The sequence below is a fragment of the Wolffia australiana genome, chromosome 20 (genome assembly GCF_029677425.1).
Source record: "Wolffia australiana isolate 7733 chromosome 20, ASM2967742v1".
Lineage (NCBI taxonomy): Eukaryota > Viridiplantae > Streptophyta > Magnoliopsida > Alismatales > Araceae > Wolffia > Wolffia australiana.
This window is the reverse complement of record NC_135854.1, coordinates 1,562,237-1,575,471: the sequence shown is the minus strand read 5'-3', so window position 1 is coordinate 1,575,471 and position 13,235 is coordinate 1,562,237. Positions and strand designations below refer to the sequence as shown.

The following is a 13,235-nucleotide window of genomic DNA, read 5'->3' as shown; positions in this document are numbered from 1 at the left end:
TCTCTCTAAAAGCAAGTAGCACATAGGTCTAGACCATAGAGACTCTCTCTCTCTCTCTCCGTTATCATACATCAGTTCATCCCTCTCTCTCCAATGGGTGAAAAGTCAATCCAATTCTCTTTCTCTCTCTAACCCTTAACTTCAATTTGTCCTCTTTCCCCTCGCCATCTCTCTCTAACTCTTCCCGGAGACAAATCCGAGATACCCAAGAGAGAGAAAGTCACGTGCTCTTTGCCTTGGCTCTCTCTCTATCTCTCTAAAAGCAAGTAGCGCACAGTTATAGCCCATATAGTCTCTCTCTCTACCCCGATCAGTTTATCCCCTCTCTCTCTCTAGCAGGTAAAAATTCAATCCATCTCTCTAGCTCAGTTCGTCCTCTACCCCATTCCATTCTTTTCTCTCTCTACAAGGTAAAAAATCAAGTCACCTCTCTCTCTAGAAGGTTAAAAATCAAGTCATCTCTCTCTCTACCGTTTAATCTCAGTTTGTCTTTCCTATTTCATCCTCTTCTTCCTCTCTCCTTCATCATTCATCAGTTCATCTCCCTCTCTCTCTCTAGCAGAGTAGCAGGTAAAAGGTCGAGCCATCTCTCTCTCTACCCCTTTAACCTCATCTTGTCTTCTTCCCTACATCATTCAAAAGTTCAGCTCCCTCTCTCTCTCTAGAGAGTAAAAGGTCAATTCATCTCTCTCTCTCTACCCTTTTAACCTCAGCACGTCTTCTTCCCCATCAGTCATCTCTCTCTAGAAGGGTAAAGCTTACGCCATCTCTCTCTCTACCCTTTTAACCTCAGCACGTCTTCTTCCCTACATTATTCATCAGTTGATTTCTCTCTCTAGAAGGTTAAAGCTCACGCCATCTCTCTCTCTCTAGAAAGGTAAAACTTAAGGCATCTATCTCTCTACCCTTTTAACATCAGGTCGTCTTCTTCCCAAATTCATCTTCTTCTTCATCCCATCTCTCTCTCTCCATCATCCATCAGTTGATTTCTCTCTCTCTAGAAGGGTAAAGCTCAAGGCATCTCTCTCTCTACCCTTTTAACCTCAGCTCGTCTTCTTTCCAAATTCATCCTCTTCTTCCTCCCATCCTATCTCTCCATCATTCACCAGTTCATCTCTCTCTCTAGAGGGTAATGCTCTAGCCATCTCTCTCTCTACCCTTTATACATACGCCTCGTCCTCCTCCCCATTCCATCCTCTTCTTCCTCCCATCCCATCTCTCTTTCTCTCTCTAGAGAGTAAAGGTCAAGCCATCTCTCTCTCTCTCTCTACCCAGTCCCCATTCCGCCATCTCTCTCTCTAGAAACTCTGCCTTTCTCTCTCTTCCGGGGTATATCCATGGCTCTCTGGGCAGCAGAGCAAGCTCAAAATTGGGGTCCGAGCATTCATGGCTGTTGATTCCTCGTCTGCTCTGCGGGAAGAGATCGGCGTCGCCACGGAGATGGGCGTCGCCATGGCCGAGCTTGGAGGAGAAGGAAGGTGAGACGGATCGGCGAAACCCTAATTGCCATGGAGTCTGGCGGCGATTGTAACTTCTTCTCCTCCATCTCCGAGTTTCGGCTCGATTCCAAGTGGATTGTCGACCCCAAGGAACTGCTCGTCGGGCCGAAGATCGGCGAAGGAGCTCACGCCAAGGTCTATGAAGGAAAGTGCGTAAGACTGTCTTTCATCTTCTACTTCTTCTCGGTTCTAGCTTGTTCTTCCGGTTGCAATTTCTGTAGTCTCGGATTCAGTCGGCTAATTTCCTTTTCTTAATCGGTTCTAGTTTGTTCTTCTGTTTGATATTTCTATAATCTCGGATTCAGTACATCAATTTCTTTGTCTTAGTCGGTTCTAGTTTGTTCTTTCGGTTGCTATTTCTGTAATCTCGGATTTAGTCCGCTGATTTCCTTTTCTTAATCGGTTCTAATTTGTTCTTCAGTTTGATATTTCTGTAATTTCGGATTCAGTCCGTTAATTTCTTTATCTTAGTCGTTTCTACTTGTTCTTCATTTTGCTATTTCTGTAATTTCGGATTCCGTCCGCTGATTTCCTTTTCTTAGTCGGTTCTAGCTTGTTCTTCAGTTTGTTATTTCTGTAATTTCGGATACCGTCTGCTGATTTCCTTTTCTTAATCGGTTCGAATAGCTCTTTAGTTTGTTATTTCTGTAATTTCGGATTCCGTCCGCTGATTTCCTTTTCTTAATCGGTTCGAATTGCTCTTTAGTTTGATATTTCTGTAATCTCGGATTCAGTCCGCTGATTTCCTTTTCTTAATCGGTTCTAGCTGTTCTTTAGTTTGATATTTCTATGATCTCGGATTCAGTCGGCTAATTTCCTTTTCTTAATCGGTTCTAGTTTGTTCTTCTCTTCAGTTTGCTATTTCTGTAATCTCGGATTCAGTCCGTTAATTTCTTTATCTTAGTCGGTTCTAGTTTGTTCTTCAGTCCGTTGATTTCTTAAATCTGGGTACAAATAATCGGCAATCTCATAATTACTCCGATTTTTTCCTTGGACTGGCCGCTCTTATTCTTCCTGCTTCGCCGATCTTGGAGATAATCGTTCCATTGTTGTTCTTTCTGGATTGATCTTTCCGTTTCTTGATCTACGTTATGGATGCCGATTGTATCCGATTAATCCGTTTTCAAGTGTTCTTGAACTAATCATTCCATTGTTCTTTAATCTCATAGAGAACTGCAATCATTTCAATTATAGCTTCGCTAATCTCTTTAACTGATCCTTGCGGATTTTGCCGTTTCTAGACTTTTATAGTAGATCCTTGCGGATTTCTCCGTTTTATAGTGATGGATTGATCTCAGTCTCTCTCTCTCTCTATTTATCTTTGTTTCTTTCGCACAATATGATGCCGTCATGTCTCCATCCCTCTCTCCTGCCTTTCTTCTCACCTTCCCCTCTTCTTCTTATTACCTCTCTCTCTCTCTCCATTCATCCATCCATCCATCCAAATCTCTTGTTCCCCTATCTCCCTTCCTCTCTCACTCTCTCTCTCTCTCTCTCTCTCTTCACTTTCGCTCCATCTCTCCCTCTCTCATTCTCTCTCTCCCTCCTCCCTCTCTCTCTTTCTCTCTCCCTCTTCCTCTCTCTCACTCTCTTTCTCTCTCCACTCTCATTTTCTCACTTTCTCTCCCTCCGTCCTCCTCTCTCATTCTCTCTCTCTTCCCTCCCTCCTTTCCTCCCCCTCTCTCTCTCTCTTTGTTTCTCTTCCTCCCTTCTCCCTCCCTCTCCCTCTACATCTCCCTCTCTCTCTCTCTTCCTCTCTCTTTGTTTCTCTTCCTCCTTCTCCCTCTCTCTCTCTCTTCCTCTCTCTTTGTTTCTCTTCCTCCCTTCTCCCTCTACATCTCCCTCTCTCTCTCTCTCTCCCTCTCCCTCTACATCTACATCTCCTCTCTCTTCCTCTCTCACAGTAACTGGACTGATGTTGTGGTGTTGGCGCAGGTACAGGAACCAGGCAGTGGCGATCAAGATCGTGCACAAAGCGGACACGGCAGAGGAGAAGGAGAAGAGGGAGGGCAGATTTGCGAGGGAGGTGGCCATGCTCTCCCGTGTCCAGCACCGCAACTTGGTCAAGGTTTGGTCCCCCAACCTTGGCAATTTCCTCCATCCAGACTACGATGACGTGTCACGGACGTTGACGCATAGTTGACTTTTTCTACATGAAGGTGTCAATGTCAACATCAGTCAACGTCATTGTCAATGGCGGTTGATGACCTTGATGTGGTTGTCGATTTTGTTAGCAAAAAATCAGGAAAAATTATGGGTGTCAGCTGTCAACTATCCATCATCCCAAATTCATCTACATCAATGAGACTGGATGACGTGTGATGTAGACACATGGTTGAATTTTTCTCAATTAAGGTGCTAATGTCAATAACAGTCAACGTCATCGTCAATGGCGGTTGATGACCTTGATGTGGTTGTCAATTTTCTTAGCAAAAAATTCAGGAAAAATTATGGTTGTCAGCTGTCAATGGTGAAACCATCGACGCCACTGTCAACTGTTCATCATCCAAAATTCATCTACATCAATGAGACTGGACGACGTGTGATGTAGACACATGGTTTAATTTTTCTGAATTAAGGCGCTAATGTTGATAACAGTCAACATCATCGTCTAGAGCGGTCAATGAGTTTGATGTGGTTGTCAATTTTGTTAGCAAAAAATTGAGGGAAAATGACGGTTGTAAACCATCAACAGTGAAACCATTAACATCACTGTCAACTGTCTATCGTAAACTTCATCAACGTCAATGACGCCCGATGACATTGTCGTTGACGAGGCTGTTGATGAATAGTGTTGAACAATGACGAGTCGTCATCGCCCCCATCATTCCTCGTTGCCCGGATGATGGATAAGGACGTCCAAATTGTCCTCATTGTCCATATCAATGCTAAGACGACGAGAGGAGATGACAAAGTCGTCACTGTGACAATGATGAAATCTTCACCGTCACTCAAGCGGAGGACGATGATGGATTCTGGACTACTTTTGGCATTGTTTGAGAGCGTTTGTGGCTAGAGTCGAGTGGGATATATATATGATTGGGATGGATGGGGGACAGTTCATCGGAGCTTGCAGAGAGCCAGTGATGGTGGTGGTGACAGAGCTTCTGCTGGGCGGTTCTCTGAGGAAGTACCTGATCAACTTGAGGCCTGAGTGCTTGGATCTGCGCGTCGCGGTGGGGTTCGCCCTGGACATTGCCAGGGCCATGGAATGCCTACATGCCCATGGGATCATTCATCGAGATCTCAAGCCTGGTAACCTCTTGTTTATTTTTTCTTCTCATGATCTCTCTCCATCTCTTTCTCTGGTAATCTCTCTCGGGTGATCTTTCTCAATTTTTGTCTCTCTCTGGCAATTTCACTCTCTCTCACACACTCTCCCTTTCTCTCTCTTTCTCCCCCTCCCTCTTTACCTCTATATCTATCTTATACTGTCTTCTCTTCTCTTTGCTCACTTATCTATCTCTATCGTCCACTTACCATTAAGCTCTCATCTTTCTCTTCTTCCCTCTCTTCTGCTCGTCCCCATTTTTTCTGCTGACCTCTCAGTCTCTCTCTCTCAATCTCCCTCTACATCCTGCCTCTCTTCTCCCCATCCCTACTTTTTCTTCTCTCTCTCGCTCTACTCGCATTCATGCCTTCGTCCCTTCATCCTGCCTTTCGTTTCTCTCTCTCAACCATTAATCCTCCCTTCATCTCTCGTTCTATGCGTCCCGTTCCCATCCATTTCCTCTTTGATCCTTCTCGATCTTTTCTATACATCTCTGATCTCCTCAGTCTCTTGCTCTTATTGAACCCACGGGGATAAAATTTTCCTATTTGGGTTACCTTCATAATTTTTCTGCTTAATTTTCTGTACTGTGTTTTCTGCTTTTTTCTGAATAATTATGTTGCTTTCCCAGAGAACCTTATTTTGACTGCGGACCGGAAAATGGTGAAGCTCGTCGACTTTGGGCTGGCAAGGGAGGAGACGTTGACTGAGATGATGACGGCTGAAACCGGCACTTACAGGTGGATGGCCCCCGAGGTAAATCCTTCACTTTATAGAAAAAATATCAAAATAAGAAAAAAATCTAAATTAGAAATCACGAACAGCTTATTTTCGATTTATTTATTTTGTCGAATAGTTGTACAGCACGGTGACACTGAGGCACGGGGAGAAGAAGCATTATAATCACAAGGTGGACTGCTACAGCTTCGCGATAGTGTTATGGGAATTGATCCACAACAAACTCCCATTTGAAGGCATGTCCAATCTCCAAGCCGCCTACGCAGCTGCCTTCAAGGTTAAATCTCATCTTCCGTCTGATGATTCCCCGCCGTCGTCTTTCCAGTTAATCGCTGGATCTTCACCTTCCATCTTTCTCTGTTCGATCTCAAAATATTTTCTTTTGGAGCGCTGCAAAATCTCAATTCTGAGCAATTTTGCTACCTGAAGATAATATTCTTATAGAGCAAGTGTTCCTCAGTTTAATCAAGTTATTGCTCAATTTCTCAAATTGGCATCTCATCCATCCACCATTTCTCCATTTCTCCATTTCTCTCTTTCTATCTTGAAACTCCGTGAGAGATTTGTTGCCTAGAGAGGATATTTCTTTCTATTTCCTGACTCTTTTTTGAGACTCTGCGTAATCTCAAGACCAGGTTATTTCTACATCTGCATTTTGCAAATATACCAATTCAATGTTCATTTTCTCTGAATAATGTTCAATTTCTCGGGTGTTACCTTTGTTGTTGAAGAATGTTCGACCGAGCGCGGATGATGTGCCAGTGGATCTAGCGAGGTTGATGACGTCGTGTTGGGAGCAGGATCCAAACCAGCGGCCCAACTTCAGGGAAATCGTGCAGATGCTGGAGAGCTTCTATGCTGCGCTGTTGCCGCCGAGACTGGTAAGAACATTCACCCCAGAGAACGCAGTTATACCGCCGGAGTCCCCCGGGACGAGCTCTCTCATGGCGCTGCACGATGGCGGTCGTGATGGCGCCTCCGAGCCCCGTCGCAGGGGGTCTTTCTTCTTCTGCTTCAGGGACTGTTACTGATGACTGGTAATGAATTCCTACTACCGATGAGCTTTCTTAGGTTTTTAGAGTCCCGTGGTAATCTCTCTCTCTACCCTCTCTCTCTACCCCTTTATTTCTCACATCATATCTTCCTCACTTTCAATCTGCTTGTAGTTTTAGAGTTTTATGGTTCCCAACTCCCAAAGAAACTGTTTCTTATTCTGCCTTAGGGACTGCTACTCATCACTGGTAATGAATTCCTACTACTGATGAGCTTTCTTAGGTTTTTAGAGTTCTAGGGTAATTTTTCTCTCTCTACATTTTTTCTTTATCCCTCACAGCTTATCTCCCATCTCTCTTTTTCTCTCACTCTGCCTCTAGATTTAGAGTTTTGGGATTCCATAGATATTTTTTAACTCTTTCTCTCTCTACCTTCAGTTTCACTCTACCTCTAGTTTTAGTATTTTTAGGGTGCCAAATGTAATTTCTCTCTACCTTGTTTTCCTCTATCTTTACGTATATATTTATCTCTCATCACCATATCGTCTCCCACAGCCTTTCTGTCTCCTACCTTTCTCACATAAACTCCATCTGATATTGTATCTTCCTTTTTCTCTCTAGCTGACTAGAAATGAATGCCTTAGATAATATGCTAGGAATCAGGGTAAGCCATCTCTCTCTCTCTCTCTCACCTCTCTCCATCTCAGCCTTTCTGTGTGTTTTTCAAGTTGTCTTTCTCTCTCTTTCCTTCATCTTCTTAGGTGCTCATTTTGTATGGGCTCTCAGCTTAATGTTTCTATTCAGCGGTCATGGTTATTATCAAGAACTTATTGAATCTATTGTTTGGGCACATAACAAATTAAAAGTTGCTGCTGCTACCCAGCCTAGAGCCTTGAGTGTTATACAAGGACGAGCTGTAGGAGTAACCCATTACCTTCTGGGTGGAATTGCCGCAACATGGGCATTCATCTTAGCAAGAATTATTTCAGTAGGATAATGGCTATAGGGGCTCCCTTCCCTCCCTTAAGTCACATACAATTCCTTATTCCTAAATAAAGGAAAAAGAAAAACTAAATCCACAATTTTAGAATAACTCATTTGTAAAAAGAATTTATACAGAAATTACGACAGGGGGCCCTTCCTTAAATCGCCTATAAATTACAACAGTTCTTGTAAATTCGCTCCTACTTGTAAACTCGCTTCACTCCCTTGTGCTCCCGCTCATGAACCTGCGCATTCGCTCTTTTTAATGAATAACTTGGCAGGACCGTACCCTTTGTTTTATTTGATTCGAGGCTATGGACCTGCTGAGTTATTAGTTTTTGATGTGTACAATTCTGCTCATCTTATTACTAGAGAGATGAGCCTAATCCGGAATATGAACTGTAAAAGAAAAGACCAACTAAACCAAGGGCGCGAGACAACTCTCTCTAAGGAACTCGGCAAAATAGCCCCGTCACTTTGGGAGAAGGGGTGCCTTATGACATTTATTTCTCCTAAAGTCAAACCTAAAGTCGCGCCTTGGTTCATTCTTAAGAAGCTTCTACTGCTCCAAACGGACTGACTTCAACTGTGCTAGGTTTCTCGTTCTTTTTGGCGAGAAAAGGTTATGAAAGAAAGGATACTCGCTTGCACAGTAAGCTAATGCGGTAAGCCAGGCGTGACGAGCAAAAGGGGCGAAGAGAATAAAGGCGTGAGTTTACGAGCGGGAGAATTTATGAGCATAGGTGACGAAGGCGTGAGTTTACAAGCGGAGCAAGAACGTGTTTACGAGTGGGAGAGAAGAGATGTCATAATTGGGATTTTGAATAAGACAACTTTTGCATTTTGCATTTTATTTGAATTTTCAAATTTTATAAAATAATTGGTGTTAAGGAGTTCTGGAGTTATGGAGTTTGCAGTTCCAACGAGAACAGCTGTTCCAACAAGAACATAAGAGGAAAGCGACACTCGAGGCCTTCAGGCCATCTTCACACTCCTAAATTTGTGCCTGAATCTTAATCATAATGCTCCTAAAGTCGCGTCTGAATCTTAATCTTCACGCTCCTAAAGTTGCGGCTGAAGATTCATCTGAACGCCCCTAAAGTCGATCAGTTGTTTTTCTTCAGTCAAAGAATCTGAAAGAAGCTGATAGAACTGGGAGAGGAGGTGCTTGCCGCATTCGCTGCTCCTGCTCGTAAACTCGCGCCTTCAATAATTCATTTACTTCGTAACCTTTTACTTTGTAAACCATATTCTATACCCGATAAGTAACAATATGCAATGGGGAATTGGTTTTATTTGGAAAACTCAATACATCAACACTATGTCCATTATTTTAAGGATCTTATGCCAAAAATGTTATTTATAAAATTTTGTATTTCTGTCTGAACCCTAGAATCTCTGTACTCACACATTTTTTCTCGGCTCACGTTGGGCAAACTCTCAAAGTAAAAATCATCAAGAAATGTGGGGATGCAGATGGTGCAAAGATCTGGAACATGCTAGGCTGGCTTGCTGCTACAAAGCCAAAAACATAAACTAAAGCTTTAGGTTCTTTGCGTCAAAGGCCCCAAAAACATAACAGCTGAAGATATTCACTTACCATCTTCTGTGGAAATAGTTGACATGACAAAGAGACTAGTTTGTTGAGAATCAATCGGATTGACGTGATAGCATCGTCGTTAGCTGGAATCGAAATATCTACAAGATCTGGGTCACAATTTGTGTCAATTAAACAAATCCTCGGAATACAAACTTTTTATTATGTAATCTTTCTCTGTTTGGAGCTGATTATAAAATGACTGAGTTTTATTATATTTTATAACAAAATAATCTAGATCAGGCGCGAGTTTACAAGCGGTGAAGAACTTATGATATGAGAAAAGGAGAAATCAATTTAAAATACTTTTTCATTTGACAAGTATACATCTGGAAAACCTTCGGTTACCTAGTGAACATGTAAGAAAAGTTTCGCCCCTTTTGCTCGTCGCTTTGCCTCCCACACCTAAAGTCTCGCCATTGCGTCAAGTGCAACTTCGGAACCATTAGTGATGTCATTTTGCATCGCAACATTTCAGAAGATTCAATCATTGGCCCCTCAGCATTTATGTTACAAGTTAGAGAAAATCCGATTCCAAACTCTCGTAGTTGATGCAAGGTTCTAGCTGTTCCTTGTGTCGGCGACCGGCCGACAGACTCCAAACCAGAAATTGGGGAGCTCAAAATTGATTTTGACTTTGTCAAGACAAGAACTGCTACAATTACTTTAGCGAGAGCTGCTATCGGTATTGGAAACGTCCTCAGTTCTTCGATTCATTCCGTGGTGTTAAATCCATCATTGGCTAAACAATCATTGATATCTCTTCTAATTCGTCGATACAAGAAGAAAATTATTGTGTGGAGGAATCAATAACTCGACATGAGCCAAGAGGAAGATCTTGTGCCACTCCACCAGGCCGTATAAAACTGGCATGCGCCTTTTGCTCGTCTTCTGCTCCTAAGCCCATGGAGTCGCTTGCCCCTAAAGTTGCACCTTGTCTTGGGGCTGTAACTTTTCTATGCTCCTAAAGTCATGCCTCGGGTCAGGCTTTGTACTGGAGGAAGGGGGGAGTAGCTTCGAGCTACTAAAAAAAAAGAAGCATTGCACTTTTCAAACAAAGTTTTTGTTTTTTAGGTTAAGTGTGATTCCTTGGGGAAGGTAATAGGAGCGGTGGAGGTTCTGAAAGAACTGTCTTAGAGCTCGAAGTTAAACAAAGATTCCACGGGCGAGTACAATCCCACATCAGGGGCTCGTAACCGAGCTTCTTATTAAGAAAAGCATCAAAGTAACATGTTTTTTTATAATGGAGGGATGGTAACTCTCTGTTTACGAGGAATGCTGTCCCCCTGAGGGGGATTAGAAAATATTTTGGTTGTAGAATTAACCGGTTTTGTTTTAGAAAAAACATCGATATTGATACCTGGACTAATATGCATATTGGTACCAATAATAATAACAATACTAAATCTGGAACTCATAATTATCAAAAAAATTATAATGCAGATATTTATCCTCTCACAATTCATCAAAAAACAAAACCATCAATAAACGAAAAAAACTTTTTGATTGGATGGGAATGAATAAAAATTATAACAAAATAATCGATAGGAGCAAACAGAGCCATTGCGACTCCCATAAAGGGAGTAATACCACAGCCCGGAGCTACTTTACCATATTCCGAATTCAAAGGTTTCAAGAAATCCCCTAAAAGAGTTCGCCTTGGCCCAGATCTAGAATTACCCCTAACTGGCGTAACCATTCTTTGATTATCTGTATCTCTCTCTAGATTTTACCTTGAACTCGTCCTTCATAAGTATAATTGTATCTCCTCTTTCAATCATTTATAAATTATATTTTTGATATATATATATATCTATATATATATTTTTATCTCTTTCAGTCTCTCTATCTCCCTCTCTCCAGACACAAGATATCACAGAGAGGGAGCTGGAGTTAAATTTTCTTGATTAACATAATTTTTTTCTGATTACATTTATTTCCTTAAGATTAATGAAAATAATTTTGATGTTTGCAAAATAAAAATGAGAAAAAGAGAAAGAAGAAAGTTAAGGTGAAAAAGAAAAAAAATCTAGAGAGGAAAAGGGACAGAAAAAGAGAGAAACATAACAAAAAATATAAAATAAAGTGAGAAGAAATAATCTGAGAGAGGGGAAGAGGGAGAAAGAAAAGATAAACAAATTAACAGAGAGAATAAAGTAAGGAATAGAAAGAAAAGAGTAAAAGAGAAAAGAAAAGCGACAGGTTTTTGGATTTCTACTACTGACGAGCTTTCTTAGGTTTTTGGAGTTCTAGGGTAATTTTTCTCTCTCTACATTTTTATTTATCTCTTACAGCATATCTCCCATCTCTCTTTTTCTCTCACTCTGCCTGTAGATTTAGATTTTCGGGATTCCATAGGTATTTTAGAACTCTTTCTCTCTCTACATTCCTCAATTTCACTCTACCTCTATTTTTAGGATTTTTAGGGTTTCAAACGTAATCTCTCTCTATCTTGTTTTCCTCTCTCATCACCATATCATCTCCCACAGCTTTCTGTCTCCTAACTTTCTCACATAAACTCCATCTGAGATTCTATCTGCTTCTTTCTCTCTCTAGTTGAGTAGAAATGAATGCCTTAGACAATATGCTAGTAAATAAGGCTAAGCCATCTCTCTCTCTATCTCCTCTCTATCTCAGCCTTCCTATCTATTCCTCAAGTTGTATTTCGCTCTCTTCTTTCTTTCACTATATGTATCTCTCTCTAGATTTCATCTTGAACTCTCACATCCTCCATAAGTATACTTGTCTCTCTTATTTTTTCATTTATCAGTATACTTTTCTAATCTCTCTCTCTCTAAATATATATATTATTCTATCCAATATTATTCTAGTAATGTTGTTGGTATTCTGTTGATTAATAAATCTAAAACGATGCATAGCGGAAGTCTTTTGCGAATCGAACGACATCAACCCAAACATTGAAACAATGTACCTTTGCACGAATCTCATTTGTGATTTCTTGAATCCCAGAGTGAGACGAGTCGAGCTGCTCAAGTGTGCAGCCTCTAGACGTATCCACGAGGTCCTCGGCGCATCGGATCTCCTCCTTCTCGTTGACAAGCCCCGTTCTTTTTCCGTCGGCGTCGTTACGTCGTCTCGATCACATCAGGGATGGAGAGGGGGTGTGGGGAGACTGGAGAAGAAGGGGAAAGGCCCCTGAACAATTCTGGTCTGGGTTAATTTCATTCAGGGCCTTCCCCTATTTATACTAAGTGGGTTTTTTTCATAAAACCCCCAAAAGTTAAGTATATCTTCCAACGTCCAAAAGACCATTTTCTTGTGACCCTCTAGGCCCATGTATCAGTCTAGTTAACGACTCCAACGGCCCAATAACCTTTATTGGCCTTCCAACTTAATTAACCATATCATCATATAGATTAATTAACATCGGATCGATTTAACCCAATCGATAGGTCAAGACTCCGACACGTGGGGTGCCAAGCTACACCTCGTGTCCTAGAAGATACAAAGTAGTGTGTATTGACTCACTCATGGAACCTGTTCATCATCGGTTACCGTGTATGTATAATCCCTCATCCACTTGATACTCCTTGGATGACTTAGGGTATGGTCAACTGTCAAACCCTAATCGGTCATCCGAGTTAGTACTGATGCATTCGGAAATCATCGGAGAACTCTTCTCCGATATTTCACTGCCTTGGCCAAGGACTTCGTTGCATCGTCTTCCTTGAGCTGTCACCTCTTATACCGAGGGTGGAAGATCCCATCTTGACCACTCAATCGCCTTCGTGTACTTCTTGATGCACCCGAACTAAGACCGTTTAGAATCCCATGATTAGAGACTCATTGGCCATAGCCAAAGTACAACCGTCCGTCCACAAGACGTCTTTGGTGTCTCAGGTCTAAGGACCACTTACACAACCGTGACGTGAAGAATCTACCTGATTGACAGTTCGGTATAATACCATTCAGGGATTCGTATGGATCAATTCAGTGAACTCTTTCACTAAAGAGCACCCACTATCTATCCTTAGTGTCGCCAAACTAATGGCTACGGGACCGGCCATACTCATCATATGAGTGAGGCTAGATAGTGCTATTATATCCGGATACTTCGATGTCCTTCTCGTGTATCCTTTGAATAGGAATGTTTAAAACACATGTTTAAAGACGAGTGATCTCCGTATTATGAT

General features: G+C 41.8%; 1 protein-coding gene across 1 annotated transcript; it reads left to right on the top strand.

The window, feature by feature from the left end:
• The first annotated feature begins 1,087 nt into the window (after positions 1–1,087).
• On the top strand, positions 1,088–6,600 carry LOC144716090 (serine/threonine-protein kinase STY13-like). Its single transcript, XM_078591126.1, has 6 exons — positions 1,088–1,648; positions 3,435–3,567; positions 4,559–4,754; positions 5,402–5,526; positions 5,627–5,785; positions 6,240–6,600. Exons 1-6 carry the CDS (start codon positions 1,509–1,511, stop codon positions 6,537–6,539), a joined length of 1,053 nt encoding a protein of 350 aa, XP_078447252.1. The 5' UTR covers positions 1,088–1,508; the 3' UTR covers positions 6,540–6,600.
• Positions 6,601–13,235: the final 6,635 nt, after the last annotated feature.